This window comes from Pelobates fuscus, chromosome 11 (genome assembly GCF_036172605.1).
Source record: "Pelobates fuscus isolate aPelFus1 chromosome 11, aPelFus1.pri, whole genome shotgun sequence".
NCBI lineage: Eukaryota > Metazoa > Chordata > Amphibia > Anura > Pelobatidae > Pelobates > Pelobates fuscus.
This window is the reverse complement of record NC_086327.1, coordinates 54069435-54094829: the sequence shown is the minus strand read 5'-3', so window position 1 is coordinate 54094829 and position 25395 is coordinate 54069435. Positions and strand designations below refer to the sequence as shown.

Sequence of the window (25395 nt, the reverse complement as noted above, 5' to 3'; positions counted from 1 at the left end):
CACAGCTACAGGGGAGGGGAGGTGAGAAGCTGCAGCCGCCTGAGCGCTCTTAAGAGAGCGCTCAGGTGGCTGCAGCATTTAAAGGGGCGGGCGGCCCCCCCTCCCGGCCGGGCCCTCGGACCATGTCCGAAGTGCCCGACCGGTCAGTCCGCCCCTGCTTACACAGGCCACAGTAGTGTGCCCTAAAAGAATCCTATTTAACTGGTTTCTTAATAACAACAACAATTTCATGCAATTTTGGAGTTTCTGTTTATCCTTATTCAAACACCACTTTTTGTTATCTACTCTGATGTTCTCTTTTTCGCATTGTAACCACATGCTATGCATTTTCTTAAATTCATTTTCATTTTCAAACATTAATGGATCAAAACTGCTAGATGCTGCATACTCTGCTACAATTTCCATTCTTACTTAAAATAAAGTTAAAAGTACTTACACGATTTCTGTCTTCAGACTGCAGGCAAATCAAATGGTGTGCACCCCACTTTGAATCCTTGGTCTGGCTATCTCCGATCCTCCAGAAGTGATGGCCGGCTTACAAACTGCGTCTCACTCTGGTTGCCTCTGTAGGATCACGCACGTCCTGGCCCTGGACGTATTGCCAAAAACGCTCACAAAAAATAAAACAAAAATAGGTTCGGTTATTTTGTCCCCTTTTATAGCACACATGTATCTGGAGAAGACTGGATTGTTCCCTCCTTTCAAGTGAGCTTAAAAGGTGGTAGAAAATAATAACAAGGCTCGCCAATTGTAATAAGCGTTTAACTCGCAAGTTGGAATAAACTTGGAATTAATAATAACATTAATAACTAAAAATAATAACTTAAAATAATAACTTAAAAACTGAGTGTAAAGTCAGAGTCCACACTCCTTGCTTTCTGCAATTCAATAATATTTATTAAGAGAGGCTAATTAAACAGATAAACAATACATATCCATTTGAAATAGGCTAGTATATGTTGCTACTAAAAAGTAATCATTGACTCAATGGAAAGTAGGCTAAATTAACATAACAAAACAGGCATAGACACGTGATACAGTTACCACTCCATCAATCAGCAGCTCAGAGTAAGAGAGAGAGTGGGTGTGTATAGTGGGGAGAGGGGAGAGAGAGAGAAGGTGAGGGTGAAGAGAGGTAATTCCAAAGAGACAGAAAATGTGCTATTCACAGGGCTTTAAACAGGTTAGCCCCTCCTTCTGCTGGACACACCTCCCTTAGTCAATCCCTTAGGATGTAACAGAACCAGAGTGCCTCCTGGGGGAAGGGGGATTGCACTGGAAGGGAATGGAGGAGGAGTTTATCAACGACCCAACTGATTTTGCCTGGTGAAAGGCCATGTGTTTCACAGAGGACTCCATTATTGCCTAAGGGTAGAATGGGGGCTTGAATCCCTGTATTAGAACACAATAACACTTCATTGGCATACAGTTTGGCTGTTAATCACATCCCCCCACTTATTACAGACGCATTCCTCCGAGTATGAGGATGAGGGTGTTGGCCTCGCGGGACCACTAGCCTATGGATTAAGAAAATGTTATACCTAATTGGGTCACGTAACCTAGGACCAGTACCACTCAGAACATAGAAACTAATGGGTTCTGGCATAGTACCTGATATGTGAGTCAGGCCGAGTTGTCAAAGTAGAGGTAATCAGCGACTGTAAAAGTATCGAGATGTTTACCTGTGGACATGAGATTTGATATATAAACGTCTGAATGTAATGTAGTAGTTTGGCCAGATTGTGGGCCCTAAAACATGAACCTACCCGACACTCTGCAGAGGGTAGATTTAACGAAAAAGAAGATGACTGCTTCCGTGCTTGTAAAAAGCTACCGTCCAACGTATATTAACCTAAAAAGAGTAAATTTACACATTTAACTAGTTTAATATGTATTATTGGCCTTCAAAATTGAATCATAATTAAATTCCAACCAATCTATAAAGTAAATACAATTGATGTAGGTGTCAGGAATCACAATTCCTAGTATGAACCCCTGGTATGAACCAGTGGGAAAAGGTCATAAAATTCAGGACACATCATCCATGTTTAAACATTTATTTTAGTAGAATTTATAAGTGACTGTAATAACGTTTCTAGCCAGTAGGGGCAAAATCCCTTGGAGTACTGGTTGAATTCGTGCCTATTTCGTGAGTTGTTGTAATCACCGAAAGAACTAGATAGAGTGTTGAAACATACGAATGGGTACATCATAAGTGTAAATCGTAAACCGAACGGAAATTTTATATGTATATAACCGAATTATAGCGTTCGTTAGTTTTAAGTAATGTGAAACATGCGAGTAGATAAAGGATTTTAAGCCAAACTACATACTTGTACAAAATGGAACAGAACCAAGCGTTTATGGGGCTCCGCCGTGTAAAGCTAGGAAGTTTGCGACGGTTGCTTTGCGGCGGGCCTGACTTACGTTTTTCACGCGGTGGCAAGTAACGAACGGGCTGTGCGGACGCTGGTGACGGGAAGGAGAGTCAGGGAAGCGCCGGACCAGGAGACCACGAGGAAACAGGTAAGAAAAATCCAAGATGGTGATCTGAACTGGAAGTAAAACGTTTCAGACTCGCCAGACCAGCAACGGTAAGATGGGAGTGGATTGGCAGCCCTTTCAAAGGGGAACCAAGCCCCTCCCACAACTACAGGCCAAGCCTTCAAATATATGATATAACTTTTTTTTGTTTATATTGTGATACATTTTTTATAGAGTTTATCATTTTTGACCTTTTAATAGGTTGATGAAATCATTTTTAAAAATGTATCCAAAATAATAAATAATTTTGACATCTTATCCAACAACATTAAATCAAGGCCAAAATGCAATTCGGAATGAAAACAGTTGCACATGTCTACTTTTTAACCTTTTGTGTTTTTTTTTTCCCCTCCTGTCAATGATGTTATCAATGACTGTTATAAAGGACAAGGCTGACATCTAATGTTTTCTCTACAGATTGCATATCAGGGAGCCTTTTACTGATTATTCTTTCACATATTTGTAGATTTTATTTCGGTTTTGTGTTTATAAAAATAAAGTTGATTGCATTTCAAATGTATTTGTTTCTGTTATAAAACAGGGCACTCACTATGGGATTCCTTTTTTATTTTCAATTTTTTTTTTACACTTATTCCAGTTTAAAATGTGGGTTTACTGCGTACCCACTTTAAGAGGTTGATTAATTCAAATAAATACCTCTACCAAAATCAATTCTGGTGCTGGAGAAAAGAGTACTCAGACCGGAGCAGCCCTTTGTGAGAGCAAGGAGTTTGTGGTCTGAGTCAGGCGACAATTGTCTCTCCCTCACAATCCAAAGCATGTCAATTATCAAGAGTTTTGCTGCAGGTATTCATAAAAACATAGGGAAAGTGCCAGACCAGAGGAAATGGCACGTGTTGTCTACACTTGCAAAAGGTGTAGACTGCAAGTTCCACCAACCGGTCCACCAGGAATCAAATAATATTTGAAGCAAGATTTTTAATTCAGCAATTTAGAGGCTAACATCCCACACATACAAAAGTATGGACAGCTCATCAAAAATTAGTGATGTCGCGAACATAAAATTTTCCGTTCGCGAACGGCGAACGCGAACTTCCGCTAATGTTCGCGAATGGGCGAACCGGGCGAACCGCCATAGACTTCAATAGGCAGGCGAATTTTAAAACCCACAGGGACTCTTTCTGGCCACAATAGTGATGGAAAAGTTGTTTCAAGGGGACTAACACCTGGACTGTGGCATGCCAGAGGGGGATCCATGGCAAAACTCCCATGGAAAATTACATAGTTGATGCAGAGTCTGGTTTTAATCCATAAAGGGCATAAATCACATAACATTCCTAAATTGTTTGGAATAACATGCTTTAAAACATCAGATATGATGTTGTATCGATCAGGTAGTGTAAGGGTTACGCCCGCTTCACAGTGACAGACCGAACTCCCCGTTTAACGCACCGCAAACAACCGCAAACAGTCCATTTGCACAACCGCAAACTCCCCATTTGCACAAGGTTGGATACCAAGCTAGCCATGTCCCGTTCCTTGTCCTCACTGATGTCATTGAAGGTCTCTTCCTCCACCCAGCCACGTACAACACCAAGGGTCCCAGAAAGGTGACAACAAGTTCCCTGTATTTTTTTAAATGTACACTACAGTTACACCAGATAATGTATAATAAACACAGGTTACTGGCTATGGGGGGGATAATGTATAATAAACACAGGTTACTGGCTATGGGAGGATAATGTATAATAAACACAGGTTACTGGCTATGGGGGGGTAATGTATAATAAGCACAGGTTACTGGCTATGGGAGGGATAATGTAAAATAAACACAGGTTACTGGCTATGGGGGGTTTAGTGTATTAGCATGTTATATATTCACAAATGGCTCTCAGACATTGTAGTAAAATAGAACTTCTCTTTACTTCAGTACACACACATAATGACATAACACCAAAGAGACTAAACACAATAGAACAAGTGCATAACTTCACTATGCTGCCATCTACTGGAAGGTGGACTGCATAAACCTCAATACATAACACTCCTCCCCCCTAGACCTCAAAGTCTTTGAGATAACTGGGAGGTTTAATATTTCGTCTTGGGCGCCCCAAAACCGTGTTTGGAACTGCTTCACCTGGACCTTCAGTTGTGCCCATCCCTTCTTCCTGTGCTCTGTCAGATGGATCACACAGAACTGGTTCTTCAATAACAACTCCTGGAGAACTGAGACCTGTATCATCCAGTGGTTCCACATCATTTGGTATCACAGAAAACCCAGTATGACTGGGACCGGCAGCAGGCACAATCTCATCACTCCGTTCCCGAATCTGATCGACATGCCTTCGTAATATTCTACCATCAGGAATTCGTACTTTGTATGACAAAGGTCCTGTGGCCATAAGTACTTTTGCAGGTATCCATTTAGGCCCAGAAACATAGTTCCTGACATAGACATCACTGTCAGGTGCAAATACTCTGACAGTAGAAGCATTATAGTTCTTATTGAATTGCAATTCTTGCTTCTCTTGTAACTCAGTTGTCAAATCAGGATGTAAACGATCCAAACAAGTTTTAAGACGCCGGTTCATAAGGAGCTCTGCTGGACTACTACCGGTGCTTGAGCAAGGTGTCACATGTTGTTGCAGAAGGAAATTTGCAAGTCTACGATTCCAATCTCCTTCAATAATTCTCTTTAATGAGTCTTTGGTAGTCTGAACCATACGCTCAGCTTGACCATTTGATGATGGGTGAAATGGTGCAATAGTAACATGTCGAATAAGATTACTTGCCATGAACATTTTGAATTCTGATGAGGTAAATTGTGTTCCATTATCAGACACAATTGTATCTGGCAACCCATGTGTAGCAAACAACCTCCTTAGAATCTTTATGACTGTGACTGAGGTAGCAGATGTAACTGGAACAACTTCTAACCATTTTGAAAAGGAGTCAACAACTAAAAAAAACATCTGTCCGTGAAAAGGGCCAGCAAAATCTATATGTAAACGGGACCAAGGTGACCTAGTCACTTCCCAAGGATGTACTGAGGCTTTAGGTGGAGCATGACGAGTAGATTGGCATGGTACACAGTTCTTCACCCACTTTTCAATAACTTCATCCATTTTAGGCCACCAAACATAACTTCTGGCTAAAGCTGAAGCTGAAGAGCATGCAATACTCGAGCTTGTCCTGCATTTGGAATTACCACTCTGTTTCCCCATAATAGGCACCCTTTATAGGCAGATAGTTCATGTTGGCGCACTACAAATGGTTTGAACTTGTCTTCCACTTTTGATTTTGGCCACCCCCTCCAAACCCAGTTGAGCACACGGGACAGCAAAGGATCCTTGGCAGACATACAAGCAATGTCACTTGCATGTAACGGAGGGTTTGGAATGGATTCCAACATGAGGACCTCAGACATAGAAGGAACAAGGAAGTCAGGAGAAGGCAAAGGTAATCGGCTTAATCCATCAGCATGTGTGATATCCTTGCCAGGACGATACTTGAACTCACAATCATAGGCATTCAGCAAAAGGGACCACCTGAGCATGCGTGGTGAAATTATTTGAGGAGTGGGAGTATTGCTGGTGAACAGACCCAGTAAAGGTTTATGATCTGTTATAATAGTAAACCTCCGCCCATACAAATAGTCATGAAACTTTTTTACACCGGACACAATTGCTAAAGCCTCCTTGTCAATTTGGGCGTAATTCCTCTCTGTAGTAAATAAAGTCCGTGAATAAAATGCAACAGGAGCCTCAACCCCATTTCTCAAAGTGTGGCTCAATACAGCCCCTATGCCATACGGAGAAGCATCGCAGGTGAGGTTGAGCGGTTTCTCCAAATCATAGTGTACAAGCAAACTGTCAGAAGACAACAGTTTTTTAGCAGCGCTGAAAGCGGTAGTATGAACGTCAGTCCACTTCCATGGAGCATCTTTATCTAGTAGACGATGCAGAGGTTCAGCAACAGTGGCTTTATCAGGCAGAAAAGAATGGTAAAAATTAAGCAACCCTAGGAAAGCTTGCAGTTCTTGTTTGTTTGTTGGAACCGGAGCTCTATGGATAGCTTCAACCTTAGAATCAGTTGGATGAATGCCCTGTGCGTCAACTCGGTAACCAAGGAAATCCACGCTGCTTACACCAAAAACACACTTTTCTTTTTTAAGTTTTAGACCAGCATCAAGAAAACGTTGTAAAACAAGTTGTAGCTGTGCAGCCAATGACTGTATAGAATCTGCTCCAATAAGAACGTCATCAAAATAAGGCACTACACCTGGAAGTCCAGATAAGAGGTCCTCCATTAAATTCTGGAATATGCCAGGAGCAATGGAAACTCCAAACTGCAAACGTCTTGCTCGGAAAGCTCCTTTGTGTGTTATTATCGTTTGTGCATCAGCAGCCTCATCATCCACAGGTAACTGCTGGTAGGCTTGAGCCATATCCAACTTGGCAAATACTTTTCCTTTTGCCAAAGTAGTAAGAATTTGATTAACAGCTGGAATTTGATAGGGATGCTCTTGCAACGCTTTATTTATTGTACATTTGTAGTCAGCACAGATTCTGACATCCCCATTTGGTTTCATGACCGGAACTATGGGTGTACACCACTTTGGGTGTGTTATGGGTTCAAGTATGCCTTGTTCCACAAGACGTGTAATCTCAGCATCTATTTTTGGTCTGAGAGCTAATGCAATTTTGCGAGGCTTCATACGAATTGGGGGTACTTTTGAATCTAATACAAAATAAACAGGAGGGCCTTTAAACATGCCAAGACCTTCTTCAAAAACTGCACTAAATTTATCAATCACATTCTGTAGAATATCTGTGGATACATAATTAACTCCAGTTAATGAAATTCCTAAGGGTTCAAACCACTCTCTACCTAGCAAACTTGCTCTTTGTCCCTTAGTAATTATTAGACGTAAATGTCCTCTGAATTTACCATATTTTACTGGTATAAAACAAGCCCCTTTAACATCCACAGCCTGTTTGTTGTAGTCCACGAGATGAATATCACAAGGTACTATTGAAGGAGAATTATGAGGCCATAACAATGTAAATGTCTCTTCTGAAATCAAAGAATATGCGCACCCAGAATCTACTTCCATTTTGCACGGAACATCTTGAAGCACAATTTCAGTGTAAATCTTCAGTCCTGATGGTGAATTTTCCACTTTATTCACATAGTCATTTGAGTAAACACCTGCAGTCATTTCACTATCTGAAACGGTTTGTGGAGTATTAAAAGAGTGCGCTGTGGTTTGTATTTTATTCACATTCTTATATTTGGTCTGAATTCCACTGGCTTGACTTTGGCAAACTGTCTGTATGTGACCTGTACGTTTACATGTGTGGCAAACTGCATTTCGAAAACGACATGTATTATGCCTGTGTTTTCCACCGCAACTATAACAAGTTCCTTTAAATGGAGCTGTGACATCAGTGTGTGGTGAACAGTGTTTTGATTTAACATCAGTCTTCTTCACTAGATTTACTTCAGGTGAGTTATCTTTGCTGGAGGATTGTATCTCTTTTGAATGGACATATGCAGCCTCATTTGCGAGCGCTTCCTCTTGTGCAATAATAAAAGTTAAATTCTGTCTTGCAAGCAGTCTCCTCTGCAGTGCTTCATCTTGCACCCCACACACAAGCCTGTCCCTTAACAAGGATTCTAAGCTGGTACCAAAATTGCAATTTTCAGACAGCCTGCGCAGTTCTGCAATGTATGCTGCAATGCTTTCACCTGGTTTCTGATTTCTTCTATTGAAATGGAAACGCCTCACTGTTTCAGATGGGGTGGGTGCTAAATGATGTTTTAACAGTGCCAGTATTTCTTCAAATGAGTAGTCTTGTGGTTTAGCAGGAGATATCAGTGAGCGGACAATATCAAATGTTTTGGACCCAATAACACTCAGTAACACAGCTCTCTTGTGAATAGCATCCACCACCTTATTAGCTTCCAGGAAAAACACTAACCTGTCAGCATATGAGTCCCATGAGGCTGGATTAGCCAGATCAAATTCCTCCATGTGTCCCAGAGAAACCATGCTGGAAATATTTGTAGATAAAAGAATTCCAAAAAAAGTTTTACTTCCTCACTCAGGCTGATTTCATTTCCTTTATATATATTCTGCAGTGTCCATTTATTATAATCCCATCCTCGTCGCCAGTTTAGTGTATTAGCATGTTATATATTCACAAATGGCTCTCAGACATTGTAGTAAAATAGAACTTCTCTTTACTTCAGTACACACACATAATGACATAACACCAAAGAGACTAAACACAATAGAACAAGTGCATAACTTCACTATGCTGCCATCTACTGGAAGGTGGACTGCATAAACCTCAATACATAACACGGGGATAATGTATAATAAACACAGGTTACTGGCTATGGGGGGATAATGTATAATAAACACAGGTTACTGGCTATGGGGGAGATAATGTATAATAAGCACAGGTTACTGGCTATGGGGGGATAATGTATAATAAACATAGGTTACTGGCTATTGGAGGATAATGTACAATAAACACAGGTTACTGGCTATGGGGGATAATGTATAATAAGCACAGGTTACTGGCTATGAGGAGGATAATGAATAATAAACACAGGTTACTGGCTATAGGGGGATAATGTATAATAAACACAGGTTACTGGTTGTGGGGGGATAATGTATAATAAACACAGGTTACTGACTATTGGGGGGTAATGTATAATAAGCACAGGTTACTGGCTATTCGGGGGATAATGAATAATAAACACAGGCTACTGGCTATGAGAGGATAATGTATAATAAACACAGGTTACTGGCTATGGGAGGATAATGTATAATAAACACAGGTTAGTGGCTATGGGGAGGATAATGTATAATAAACACAGGTTACTGGCTATGGGAGGATAATGTACAATAAACACAGGTTACTGGCTATGGGGGATAATGTATAATAAACACAGGTTACTGGCTATGGGGGGATAATGTATAATTTACACAGGTTACTGGCTATGGGGGGATAACGTATAATAAACACAGGTTACTGGCTATGGGAGGGATAATGTATAATAAACACAGGTTACTGGCTATGGGGGGATAATGTATAATAAACACAGGTTACTGGCTATGGAGGATAATGTATAATAAACACAAACACAAAAAAAAGAATGCAGCTTCAGAATTAATCTAAATTGTATGCTGTCTAGGAGGTGGGAGGATCTGGGAGGGAGGGTCTGCTGCTGATTGGCTGGAATGTGTCTGCTGACTGTGAGGTACAGGGTCAAAGTTTACTCAATGATGACGAATAGGGGCGGATCGAACATCGCATATGTTCGCCGTCCGTGGCGAACAAGCTATGTTCACCAGGAACTGTTCGCCAGCGAACCGTTCGGGACATCACTATCAAAAATACCACAAACAGCTCACATACAATGCCATAAACAGCATCCACCACACATGCAAATACTAACACTTAACATAAAGGCACAGACAGTTTCCAAATATACATACCACTATCAGCCAACACATAACTTGAAGCCCACAAAAAACACAATAACACATGCAGCCTTAAGGAATGCCACACAAGAAATCCATGACCATACGAATCCTAAACGTAGCCAAACAGGTTCTCCCACAATATTGGAAACAGCCAGTTACATCCCCCCTACAGACATGGTTCACACAGATGGAGGCCCTAAGAGCTGTGGAAGAGCTAACGATGAGCACCACTCACACCCCCACAGCCTACAGTGAGACATGGACACACTGGATCCTAACCACTGCTAAGGAAGACTTTGCCAATAAAGTCCATTACAGACAAGATGACTGCAACTGACAGACCTTCCTCACCCTGCACAACTTATCGCATTGCATCCCCGCGGAGAGACGCACCGGCACTCACCCAGGCCACCTAGACACCACTCTCTGGAACGGGAATCACACGAACATACGAGGGGTGACAGCCTAGCCAGATGCGGCCGATGGTCAACACCACACCTCACCAACACATGTCCAACTCAATGGGTTCAATGTGAGGAGAAAAAGATGAGTTACCTATGCCATCAATTTGCATTACCATGCAACCATACCAAAGGGACCGGAACCTGCGAGTCCTAAGACGTATATGGGGCTTGCAAGCCCATGCACCAGGGACACTAACACAACAACTTATGACCTCTTTAACACAATACCTGTACTTGGACTCTACCAGGGAATGGAGTCTAAAAAACAAAAAAACATTGAAACGCTTCATAAGACATACCTCAAGCTAGAACACTGGTCACCAAGGTGATTTACTGTTATTGTAGTCGTTTACTAAGTTCATAGACCTGCGTGTCTATAGTTATCGTTTATCAATATTGCCTTTCAACCTGATGATTATAAGAGACCTGTAAGTTTCTACCTCTTGCAATGACGAACTGACATGTGGAAACCCAATAAAAATCATACTTACAAAAAAATGCCACCCCACAAACAGCCCTCAGCATGCACACAATACTATAAACCGTCCACATACACACACACAACTCTACTAGCGAACCTCCCACACAAATACCACAAACAAACCAAAAACGATAGATACAGCCTACATAAAAAAAGACAATAAAATAATGAAATTAATAAAATAATGCAGGCAAAAGTGCCCTTGTGATGGGAATAACAACCACATTTTTCAATTGATCCGAAAAACCAAAAAACAAGTTGCACTGTAAATTATACTTGACATCCAATGATCAATGAAATTCTGTAAAAAAAAAAATTAAACAAACACAATCTAGTGCATATTATCCTTATTACAAATATAAAATTATACACAAATGTGGTTTGCACTCACATTTACCAGAGCCCTATTAACCCTGGCTCTGGGTGAAAGCTCAGCTTGAGAGGGAATAACTCCCACCACACTCAGACCAGAAGACCTTTGCTACCAATGATGGCAATCTTCATTTGCAGTGGCTGCAGGAATGACAGAACTAAGAAACCCCAATGGCATAGTATAACACAAATTGCATTGCATAAAAAAAACAATAAAAACTGCTTACTCAAAGTAATGGTGAGTTATACCATAACCCCACAAACGAGCAAAATGCGACATAAAATGCAGACTTGTGTATAATACTTCTGGGTTTTGTCAGAGGCGGGGTCCAGGCTCCGCCTCCCAACGTATCTCGTGACACCTTTCGCCCGTCTCTATTCCTCCTTAGTTCCTCAGCCTTTGTTTGTATCCCATTAGTCAAACTCTGTGATAGGGGCGGGGAAAGTTTGTTCTATGCATACACATTGTAGTCCACTTAATTTCTTTGGGAATCATGTTAAAAGTCCTTTTCAATTAAAATCGTTCCTTCTTATAATGACCATCTACACTTTATATATCATACAATCCATGAATTAGAATATATTTTATTTAATAATACATATACAGTAACTATCAAACAACATAAAGGCTAAAAAATGTCTCTCGATATAACGTTATATATAGAGAAAATGGTCATACTGCTGCATGACCATACACACACACATCTCTTGAATTCACTTTAAATAATAAAAAAAAAACACACAATAGATAGTGAAAAAACACCTATGGTTGATTATAAAGGTGTCTGTGTATTTCAATTGAACTATCCAAACACACACACACCAATATATCTTAATTTCCAGTTTTAATCCATATTCAAAAATCCAAAGAGAGTTGAATAATGAAAGTTAACAAAATAGTTTATCTTCTAAACTAAACTACCAAAAGTCAACATATAAAAGAGGAATATATTGCTGAAGAAAACAGGGGAAAGATGAATTATTACAGAAGGAACTACTATATCTATATAATATTGTAAACTGTTAGAAAAGGGGACCATCTACTAAATCTAAATATCCAATATTAAAAAATTCAAAAATGAGAAAGGTAAATAAAATATATATAAAATATTTTCTCGAGCATATATGATATCCCTAAAATAAATTCATAAACAATTGCATAATTCAGACCCCTAGGGAATAGTGTCACAGGAGACGTATTCCAACATGCAGGAAAGAGGAAACCCACAAAGTAAGTTTCTGAAAGACGTATGGCTGGACTTAGCGTATTAATATAGTGAAAATCAAGGTCAAAAATAAATAAAGGTCAGGGATACAGAAATACACAAAGTCAAGACAAATCCGGGTCAGGATACCAGAAAATCACAAGTCAAATACGAAGCCAAGGTCAAACACCGGAAATCACAAGGGAATTTCTAGGAACACTAAATGAGGATCTAAAAAGTAACAATGATAGGGCAATGAATGGGGGATAAAACAAGCCTTAAGTAGGCTTACCTATGTTCTGATAGGGCCACGTTATCATTGCGACTCAAAATTGATTTGGATTGTAATGACGACATGGTCACTTTAAGAGCGGGCGTGACATGATGCCAACTTTCTATATATAGATGTCCTGTCACGCAGCCGCGTGGGTCAGACAGCGTGTCAGGAGGTGGTGAGTGCACTTGAGTATGCTGCGCGGTCCAACCGCGTAGCAGGAGGAGGGCTGCGCATTTCGAGGGAGATAAGTACATGCTACAAATAGTGAGTTCAATTTAAAAATCCATCTCATCTCTTGCTGATACAGTTTAAAAAAAAAAAATCTAAATCCCCACCTCTCCATTCTCTATCAACTGTCTCAATGCCTAAAAACTCTAATAAACTGGGATATCATTGATGAACTCTACTAAAACATGATAATGGGTGTTATTTAAAACCTTTTTTATGTTTCTAACATGTTCCTCAATGCCAATATGTATCTGTCCCGTGTTAAAACATAAATGCATGTCTTAGTGTGGCATGTAGTCAATTGTTGTATCTTATATTTTTTTTTATTTGTTGATCCACTTAAAACCTCTTTAGTTACTCCCCTACGTGCAGATGTATATCTACATGCTAGACAGTACCCACATTTAAAGAACCATATCTCCTCATTTAAAAAACTATTTTTTAATGTTCCCCTTTATTTTAAAACTACTTTTAACTATATGTGGCTTGATATTTGGGACCCCTAAATATTTAGTTATATTTTTTATATTCACATGTACAATTTGTAGATGTAGATTTTTCGTTAAAATGCATAATAGTAAATAAAATATAATAGAACATTTAAATCCTAATATTAAATGCTTATATAATTATCGTGAAAAGTGTTGCATTTTCTCTAACACTTCTCTGGGGACTCTGAGAGTAATTGTTTGACCAAGATACTCCAATTTAGGAAGAAAATAAGATCTTAGATCTTAAAAAAATAAGATCTTAGATTTATTCTCCCAAGCCAAGAGAGTTGAACTTTGCTCCATTTATCTGTCAAGCTTTTAAGCTCTTGGAGGAGTTCGTTATAATTTTCCTGAATCCAGGAACTAATATGAAAGTTGATCTTAATGCCAAGTTATGATATAAATGTATTAGACCAGTTAAATTGGAAGGCTTTTATGTAGGTGAGAAAGATTGTTATGAATAACTTAAGTCTTATGAACATTAATTTTACAATTAGAGAAATAGCTAAACTCCTCTATACAACCCATCACAGCTGGAAACCTCTGGATTTGTCAGTCAAGATTATATCGTCCGCAAACAATACTATATGGGGCTTGATATTTGGGACCCCTCTATTTATTATCTTAGGGTTTCTTGAATGATGTCCTGTAACATTGGATCTTCTGATAAGACATGTCAATGCTTTTTGATAATATTTTTTAAAACGTTCTCCTTAGTCGAGTAAGTAAAAATCAGTGTAACGCCTTCTGAATTTTTATTGTTTATTTCCTTATCCTTTTTTTCTTCCTTTTCCGTATTTTTCCTATAGCTCTCTATTTTCTACTTTTCTTTCAATAGATCTACTCTATCTAAATTATGCACTTCCCTATATGCCTTCTTAGAAACTTTCATAGGGTAATCTTTCACTTCAAAATCCTTAACTAATTTAAGTGCCTGATCTTCAAATTCTTCCAATTTAGAGCAGTTTTTCCCTGATTCGTAACCCCTTCAGGATGGAGTCAATAATACACGTTCTGATCAAAACAAAATGTAAACAAAAACTGGAATTTGCGCTATATGTCTGTTAAACCGTAATTCACCTCTTTCATATTAAGTGCACCCACACTTATTATATATAATGTTATTCAGTAGAAACATGGCTTTAATTGCTCATGAACTATTCATATATGAGACATAAAATCTTATGAATGAAATTAAAAAAATGTGAGAAATTAAGATTTCTAAAAACAATTTGTAGTTCCGCCTGACATTGTAGCTGTAAATGTCATAATACTGTTAGCTTTTACTGGAATAAAATGCACATATTTGTATTCAGCAAAGTCTCACAAGTACAACAGTACCCTCCATTAACAGGTTTTATGGTATTTCAGAAAGTTACAGGGTCAAATAAAGCACATTCCATTTTTCAGTTTTTTTTCACATTGAAATTTGCCAGATTAGTAATGTTACCTTTGAGACTGTGTGGTAGCCCAGGAATGAGAATTAGCCATGATGGCATATCATTTGCAAAAGTAGACAACCCATGGTATTACAAGTGGGGTATGTCCAGTCTTTTTTAGTAGCTAACACTGGCCAAAGTTAGCGTTCATATTTGTTTTTGGGGGAAAAAAGCAAAAAATATATATTTGGCCAGTGTTTGTGACTAAGTGGCCACTAAAAATACTGGACATACCCCACTTGCAATACCTTGGGCTCCCTACTTTTCCAAATAGTATGCCCTCATGGGGATAATTCTCATTCCTGAACACTCTTAAATAAATTAAATACTCTGCACTTTCTGCCTGGGTTGTCAGGCATGCCAATCAAATGTTAATAAATAAAATCACATAATTATGCTAAAAGATTACTTAAATATACATAGAATTTATATATATGACACAGGACACAGGACTGAAACGTTGAGTTTTCATGGCAGTTGCCGAATAAAATTTATTTATTTTCTACATTGAAAGAAGTCCTTGGAGTGCTTTTCCTACACGTGATCTCTCTCTCTCTCTCTCTCTCTCTCTCTCTCTCTCTCTCTCTCTCTCTATATATATATATATATATTTGTATTTAAATTCTATATGTATACTTATGTAATCGTTAATTAATTATATATATTTATCTATATATATATATTTGCGGTTATTTGTGTTTTATATCTAGATAGATATATATAGCATGTCATTCTAAGTGTATTTTATTACCTATATATATTAATAACAAAATACAGTTAGAATGAAAATACATATGTATATATAATTTATTTTCATTTTATAAAAAACTATTTTATTGATTTATTTTATTAATTTATTATTGTAATTATACGTGTATATATGCTTAATTTATTTTAAACCTGTTTAATAAATTTTTTTTACACTCCCCTCCTGGCAGATCCACAGCCAGCTATAGGGGGCCATGTGATCGCCTTTGAGAGCGATCACATGGCCCCCGGGGGCCTGATTTGCCGTGGGAGGGCTGCCTGGGCTGTCAGGCAGTGCTCCCCAAGAGGGATCGCAGTAGAGGTCCACTAGATCTCCTAGTTCTTTGCCGCCGCAACAGCTTTAAAGCCCATTATAATAGGGACGGCATAGAACACCGTAACAACGTTAAATCAGGAAAAACAATCCAAAAAAATAAAGCTGTTAACATCTACAGCCTTAAAAAAAAGTATTAGTGTGGATCTTTCCTTAAAGTTATATATCCATAAACTTGCACTCCAGGGTGTTGAAGGCTGTCAGGCTCGGTGCTGGTCTGCACAGTTATCCAAAATGCACGAACAATAGAGCACTCCAGGGACTTTTTTAAGTTTTATTTTTAGAATATCCTCAAGTCCCTGGAGTGCTATCTTGTTATATATGTGTGTTGCTGTAAAGCAACATATATATATATATATATATATATATATATATATATATATATATATATATATATACATACATAAATATGTTGCTGTGAATCCTTGCACTCAGGCTGCATACAAATCCATAGCCGGGTGCATAATTACCAGGGCTTCAATATCCAAAGAATATTAAAAGGTGGCTGTATTCAAAAAAAAAAAAATGCTTTATTGTATTTCCATCTAAAATCGACGTTTCAGTCCATCTAGGGGACTTTCATCAGGATCAAAGACAATACAATAAAGCATTGATTTTTATTTGAAGACCGTGAGTGCAGCCACCTTTTTATACTCTTCATATATATATTTTGAAATTCAAAAAAATGAACTTTAGTGTCACTGTGGTCCACTGTGCGTTTGAGTTGCAATTGACATGTGTAATAAATACATCCTCACTAGATCCCCTCCAGATCCATAACCGATCATCAATATAATGGCCAAAGGTGACCAGGTTCTGCACCGAGCCATGCCCCTCATCTACAAAGGATTCTTCCCAATATGCCATAAACAGATTGGCATAGCTGGGTGCAAATCTGCAAATAAAAAGAATCTTTAAAGAAAAAAACAATTGTGTTTTCAAATTAAATCAATCCCTTCAAGAATAAAAATATATATAAGCTTCGGATAATTCCGACAACTGGAGAAAGAAGGAAATAGCTTTGATCCCTTTATCATGTCTAATAATAGAGTATAGGGAGGAGACATCTAAGATGTAACTAAGATGTCTTCTTCCCTCCACTTCCTGAAGATGTGGCTAGTGTCTCTCAAATATGCTTTTGTCTGTTTTACCAAGGGTTGGAGAAACTTGTCAATGTATTCAGACACAGTTGAAGATATGGAGCCAATTCACTAAATAATCGATCTCCCTGTTTTTTTTTCATGTTTGTGAATTTTTGGTAAGAAGTAATATACTGGTATCCTTGGATATAGAACCAGTATATACTCATACTCCCCTTTAGTGATAATCCCTAATTTTAAACCATTTTCTAGATATTTTGCAAAGATTTTTTGTATTTTATTTTTCGGGGTCTCCTTCAAGGGCTTTATAAGTCACTCCATCTGTTAATTTTAGTGTTCTGCTTTAGAAATTCACTACAGAGAATGTAACACAGAGCACAGTTCCAAGTTTGTAAAATCCAGAGGCTGACAGGCAGCTTGCGCATTACACACAAAATATACGTTTTTCACACAGTCAACTTAACTATTTTCTAACATCCAGTAACCAAAACAATAATCCTAACTAAGCTTTACGCTGCAGATATTTTCTGATTAAATATTAACTATCCCTAAATTCAGATATGTCAATATCTCTGGATAATAGTTTGATATGCTAAACTTGACAAGTTACCAGCGATTTTATGTACAATTCTCATTCAACTCCAGAATCAATTTCAAATGATATATGATTCCCTCAGCTAAATATGATTTCAAAAGTTTGGAATCTGATCAGCATTATCCAGGTATATTTTAGCTTTTAGTAAAAATTTATTAAATTAAATTATACCAACATATTTACCAATTTGTAGAAGAATATTCTTTTGTAGGTTGGCTATATAATCCAATGGATGGGGGATGCAAATAAGAATGTTTTGAGATAGAGAAATTAGTAGGAATATAGAATAGTTGTGTAAGATTTCTAAGTCCACAGTTGTCTGGCTAACAAAAAAAGTCCCAGACCAGATGGGAAGAGCAGAGTGTTAGTGGTATTCCTTTGTCTGGTCTGATCTGATGACGCTTTGATGACATCCTGAATTATCCAAAAAAGTGTTGTGTTGTAACTTTTTTACAGAATTCTGTTCTCTTGAATTCCTTTACGTCACAAATTTAAAGTAAACAATGGGGTTATGTGGGTGTACCTTAATCTAAGGATTGTCTTTATAGACATTGATAAATAGATGTCATCAGGTGTCTAATTCCAATTATAACGCTGTCTAAGGGGTTAATTGAAATTCATGACGAAAATTACGTAAAATTGTCCTATCTTTATGGCAACAAAGTCATTACAGGAACACTATAGTCACCTAAATTACTTTAGCTAAATAAAGCAGTGTTAGTGTATAGATCATTCCCCTGCAATTTCACTGCTCAATTCACTGTCATTTAGGAGTGAAGTCACTTTGTTTCTGTTTATGCAGCCCTAGCCACACCTCCCCTGGCTATGATTGACAGAGCCTGCATGAAAATAAAACTGGTCTCACTTTCAAACAGATGTAATTTACCTTAAATAATTGTATCTCAATCTCTAAATTGAACTTTAATCACATACAGGAGTCTCTTGCAGGGTCTAGCAAGCTATTAACATGGCAGGGGATAAGAAAATCTTAATTAAACAGAACTTGCAATAAAGAAAGCCTAACTAGGGCTCTCTTTACAGGAAGTGTTTATGGAAGGCTGTGCAAGTCACATGCAGGGAGGTGTGACTAGGGTTCATAAACAAAGGGATTTAACTTCTAAATGGCAGAGGATTGAGCAGTGAGGCTGCAGGGGCATGTTCTATACACCAAAACCGCTTCATTAAGCTAAAGTTGTTCAGGTGACTATAGTGTCCCTTTAACCCCTTAAGGACACATGACGTGTCTGACAGAATTTTGGCCGATAGACTTAAACAAATCATACCCAACATTGTACATTTAGATCAGAGCGGGTTTGTAGAGGGTAGGGGCACATCTGATAACATTAGGAAATTACTGAATGTCCTATATCATGCAGACCAAAGTTTGTCTCCTTTTGCTGTGGTTACCCTCGATGCCGAGAAGGCCTTCGACCGGGTTAACTGGAAGTACATGGAAGAAGTACTGAGGGCCTTCGGCATCGAGGGTTTCTTTAAGGAGTGCACAATGGCGCTATATAAGGATCCTCAAGCCAAAGTATCAGGATACATGTTTCAATCAAACTGGTTCCCTATTAGAAATGGGACGCGACAGGGATGCCCTTTGGCACCCCTGTTATATATCCTTTCCATAGAACCGTTGGCAGCCGCGATTAGACAGAACGAAGACATCAGCGGGCTAAAAGTGAATAAGATGGAGAGCAAAATTGCATTATATGCAGATGATGTTCTATTGACCCTTGCAGATCCTATTAGATCTATCCCAGCCATATTTCGGCTTATTAACGTGTTTGGTAAACATTCAGGTTATAAAATAAATATAAAGAAAACACAAATCCTGATAAAAGGCCTAAGTGGACCAGGCGTAGACAAACTCAAAAAAGATTTTAAATGCGACTGGGAAGTAAGGAACATAAAATATTTAGGGGTAAAACTAGCTCTAGATTATAGAGAAACTGGAGAACTTAATTATACTGATATTGCCATCCACTTTAGGAACATCTTAAAAAATTGGAAGGGATTGGAACTTTCTTGGTTGGGTAGGATTGAAGCAGTAAACTTCTATCTCCTTCCCAAGTTGACATTTTTATTTAGTAATCTCCCGTTGAGGGTGTCATGCCAGACGATACGCGGTCTTCAAAGGCAATTATCAAATTATATTTGGCAAGATAGGAGACCTAGAGTCTCATTGGAAATACTACAGAGAGACTGGAAAGAAGGGGGGATTTGTTTCCCAGACATACAGAAACTATATATGAACAATATGGTAGCACACCTAATTAAGTGCGACAATTTTACAATGGCTAGACCAAATTGGTTAGATATTGAAAAATCAGATCTCGGTGATATTGAACCTCTATCGCTCTGGTGGTGCGATAGTGAATTTCTAAAAAACATAAGATCTAGCAATCCGATGAATAATACAATGATATACATCGTTAAGCACTTGAAAAAGAAATACGGAACAAAACACATATCACTAAATGCCCCATTAACAAGCCTAAAACTTTATATAAAGGATATAAATATCCAAGAATGGGAAAATTGTGGAGTAGTAAGAATAGCGGAACTTTTAAATAATAATAAAATGTTGCCCTTTCCAATATTACAATCCAAATATAACCTCCCTTCGAAGGAAATTTTTAACTATTTAAGAATAAAATCCTTCACTATGGGAAAAGATTTTTCGGAAACTTCTATAATTGACCAGTTTGTAGAATTTCATTATAAAAAAAAAATTGCTTCCAGATATAATCAATTCGTAAGAAGTCAAAGGCAAATAGACAAAGTGCCAGCAATGAATAAATGGGAGCAAGAACTTCATTTTTCATCCTCGGTTGAGGACTGGTTGTTGGGTTTACAAGCAGTAAAAAGATATATACATGGGGTGAATATACAGGAAGTGTACTTCAAACTAGTATACCGTTGGTACTTGGTGCCTACTCGCCTACATAGATTTCAACCCACACTCCTACCAGATTGTTGGAGATGTGGTAGGGAGTTAGGTTCATTCTCCCACATCTGGTGGGACTGTGAGGAGTTGAAACCTATGAAATCAATCCTAGCGGAATTGGTAGACTTTATGTTCGAGGTTCGGACTGTGATCACGCCTCAAATGTTTTTGTTTCATTTAGATTTACCAAAAAGCAACATAAAACTAAAAATTCTTATGATTCATATCTGTATGGCAATAAAAATAGTTATGGCCAGAAATTGGAGAAATATGGGCGCGTTAAACTGGCAGGATATATGCACACAGATTGATTATCAACGCAGCATGGAAGCCGGGATAGCCCTAAACAAGATATCTAGAGAAAAATATAATGAAGTCTGGGTCCCTTGGGTTAGATTTATAAATCATAAAACTCCACCCCCCTCCCACCCCCCCCCCCCCCATATAGATAGCTTCCCGCAGGTTGTAGAGAAAATGGGATGTATGGATAAGATGTAATGTATGGTATGTTTGTACGACTGTAGATACAGCAGAATACTGGTAGATGTTTATTAGAAGCACGGCCCTACTGTTATTTATAATTATTATCTTATTGTAAAGTAACTTTTTGTACTGTGTTTAAAATTTATAGTTGAAAGCTGTATCTGTACTTGAATGAATTTTTTAAAAAAATGAAAATAAAGATTTATATATATAAAAAAAAACATGGCAGGGGATAAGAAAATCTTAATTAAACAGAACTTGCAATAAAGAAAGCCTAACTAGGGCTCTCTTTACAGGAAGTGTTTATGGAAGGCTGTGCAAGTCACATGCAGGGAGGTGTGACTAGGGTTCATAAACAAAGGGATTTAACTCCTAAATGGCAGAGGATTGAGCAGTGAGGCTGCAGGGGCATGTTCTATACACCAAAACCGCTTCATTAAGCTAAAGTTGTTCAGGTGACTATAGTGTCCCTTTAATGACTGTCACACTTCAGTGGAATATTGGTCAGTCTTGGTAGACTACCAACCTCCTTTTATTCCATAAAGTATCTTTTTGATATATATATACATATAACACATAATCCTTGCACTCAGACTATATCTTTAGTATGCAGGGTGCCAGTCCATAAGGCTTCTGTTATACAAATGTAATAAAAGGTAGGGCTGCACTCACGGTCTTTTCGTAATAAATATTCCTTTATGTTAATTACATGAACTCCGAATAGATTAATGTGTCAGTCCACACAGGGACTTTCTTCAGGATCAAGTTACATATATATATATGTGTGTGTATGGATGTTTGAAATGGAAAAGGGCTGACATTTTTGACCAACACTTCCAAATTCCTTGGTTTCTATGTGTAAGAGATGACAGTTTGGTCTGGCAGTGAATAGAATGTGAAAGTAAAAACAATTTGTCTGTGTGTTTTTTGCACTCTGTTACAAAATTGAGTCACATCTAGTAAGCAGTGACTTTACAGTATCATTTAATTTCAATCTTATTATAAAATATCTGACAAAGTGCTGATTGTAAAATTAAATGTTACAAATTGTAAATATGTAAAGAATATGCAGACACCAAACGACTTATTTATATGTGCGGGTTTTCCATAAAGGCAAGTTAATAAACTTTTTCCCATGTTTTGCCTCTGTTTTCTTATGTTCTGTTTTTCACTTTATGCATTTGCTTGGCATCTCCCCAATTTAAAAGGGCAATATATATTTAGTCCCCTTGCTCGCCGTGCTTAAAATTTTATCAGCTAGTCCTCAAAGATGAATTCTACAAAGGTTGAAATGCTAATATGGCATTGCTGTGAATTTAGATCCAGACTGCCCTTTTTGGTGGGATTAGTTTGATATGCTACTGGTTAAATGTTAAAAGGGTTAGACATGGATCTTTTCCTTACTGTTCCTACTCTCACATCAGCTACACCTCACTACCGAGGCCCATTGAAAGATGAATTTATCTTCTGCTCTCTGCCTTAGAGTCTTTGAAGGTTTTCCAGACAAATTGAGAGGTATGCCCATGAGTAAATCCATTGTGGACAGTAATTTGAAGTACAGTTAATGTGTGTATTAAAATGGCTACATTTTGCGTGATGTAATAAAAATTAAATTTTTTACTTTATGAAAGGTGACTGAAGTTGAATGACCCCTCTCTTTATGATCTGTAAATGCTTATTATAGCCGAGTAAAAACAAAATGACATACAGTACCATGTATTTTACTACATTAGTGCAGTTCTACACCGCTGTGTAATGACTGTTCAGTTTACATTTTCCTAATTAAGCACACAATTTTAGCATCCAATATATGTTTAATTTGTATCTGCAGGTCATCTACACTGGACGTAATCCAAAAGATGTTCTGGTGTCTCTTTATCATTTTGCCATAAGTTCTTTTGTGCTTAAAACACCTCACAGCTTTGATGATTTTTTTGAGGATTTTATCCAAGCCAAAGGTTTGTAAATCATAAAAGTAAAAATGTGCAACCATTGTTGCATGTAGCGTGTTTATTTTGTCAGTCTTTAAATGTGTCTGAATAATGGGGTATATTTCTCTGTAACATATTACATTCTTCATGATGCTATGTGTGCAGCCCCCTACCAATTTAATTTGTATAGTAAAATATAAGTAATAATAGAAATTGTGAGTGCGTGTTATAATAGTTCTACCAATATATTTGTTCACAATGTATGTTTCATTTAACACAATTACATGAATCAGAACATTATTTTCAAGTTCTTTGGGTTTTCTGTGGGCCAGGGAAATATGCCAAGGGTAACGCACCTACAATTGGAGTAGAATATAAATTGCTTAAAGGAAAGTTCCAATAGAAAATAAGATTAATGTTGCAACTAGATAGAGATAGAAATTAGCAAAATGTATGGTTATTTGAAACTCAACTAATCCACCAATCCATTCATCAACACATTCATGTAATGTGTATGTTTATGTTAATGAAATACAAATCGAAACCGTAACTGTTTTTTGTTTTTTTTTTGCCAAATATCACTATTTTGAAAAGGGCTGCCAGTGTATCATGTTGTTTATTTGTTCTCATCAGCCTAATGTCCCTAATAATTATATAATACATGATCTAGGGAACCCCAGAGGTGCAACTTGCAGAACCTTAAATCCCAATACGATTGAAAATTAACTAACAAGAAACTGATTAAAATGCTCCTCCCTGCATGCAAGTAACATTTTATTTTTTTTAACTTTTCCTAGTACCTTTTGGCTCTTGGTTTGATCACATCAAAGGATGGATGCAGATGAAAGACCATGATAACTTTTTGTTCATAACATTTGAGGAACTGAAGAAGGTATTTTAATATGACACCATGTTTTATCATTGTAACTTTATTTCAGATGCCTAGCTAGACTACAGTTATATAAAATGGCTCTGAATTGCCACACACATTATCTAAACGTAATATTTATAATATATTGATCATGTATGCTATATTATATTTATACTATAATAAATTATTAAATATAATAGCATAATCTAAATATCAGGAATGTCAGGGTCATAGTTAAGTTCCTAAAAATGCAAAATAAAATGTAATAATTACTACTTGTGTCATCTTCATTTCTAATACATATAGACACTCGTCATCACTAGGTCTGATGGACTGTGATTAAAATAGGAATGGGTAATAATAGGAAATGGACACTTTAAACAGTCCCCAAACCTCTCAAAAATCCTCCCTCTGTTCTAACCTTTTATTCTCTCTGCATTCCAATATTCCATATCTCTTTTACTAATCTAGTCACTTTCCCAACTTTGCCTGGTTTCAGACATCTTTTCCTGCTAAAATACCCAAGACATGGACAGGGTTCCAATTAGTTCTAAAGGGCTACGCTAGGCACCACAACTACCTTAGTTTATTGAAGTAGTTATGGTGCCTAAAGTATCCTTTTAAGACGTATTCTCCCATTCCCTTATACTCTTTTGAAAATGAATTTGATAAAGGCTCTGTACTTGTTGTTTACCAATAAAGACTGCCTTTAGTGGGAAATTACTTGGCATGCATGGGCTCTCTTTGTTATCTTGTTTTGAATCCTACTGCTTACATGTCAATAAAACATAGCAAATTAGATAATTTGTAGATCATTTGATTAACAATGAGGTCAATAATATAATTGTTAGAGATTGCATAAATGTTTTCTTTATAAAAAAAAAAGCGTCTCAGGGGGATATGTAACTACCGGTATATGGTAACCTGTTCATTAGGAAGAATAGGCAACATGGAGGTCATCCATTGACAGTGGAAGAAAGATGGATTGTATTTCCTTTTTTTTTTTTTTTTTTTTGCACAATTGGCCATCACTTTATATTGGCTTTTCACCTTCTTTTGGATCAGTTGTACAAAAAGATGTGTTAAAAGGTTGAATTTGATAGACTTGAGTCTATTTTTTTCAACCTAGATCACAATGTAATATAAAGATAATATCTTTAAAATTAGTAATGCAGATTTATTTTCTAGCAGACTAGTTTTGCAGAGGATGCTTAATTATGACTCTGCGTAGGGATGTGCAACTCTTTCATACTATACTTTTTCATTACTATGTACATATTACAATCAAATTATTTTTTTGTTCATTAACCCCTTAAGACCGCAGCCAAATGTACAAGTTGTGATCAAAACAAAACGTAAACAAAACCTGGTATTTGCGCTATATGTCTGGTATATGTTACAGGGTCAAATATAGCGTGTTA

General features: G+C 37.4%; 1 protein-coding gene across 1 annotated transcript in view; it reads left to right on the top strand.

Moving 5' to 3' along the window:
- Positions 1-25395, top strand: part of LOC134577476 (sulfotransferase 2A1-like) — a 168723-nt gene that overhangs the window by 113534 nt on the left and 29794 nt on the right. The window contains exons 3-4 of the mRNA XM_063436237.1: positions 23004-23130; positions 23901-23995. Of these exons, the coding sequence (XP_063292307.1) occupies positions 23004-23130; positions 23901-23995 (222 nt within the window). The remainder of the gene's footprint in view (positions 1-23003; positions 23131-23900; positions 23996-25395) is intronic.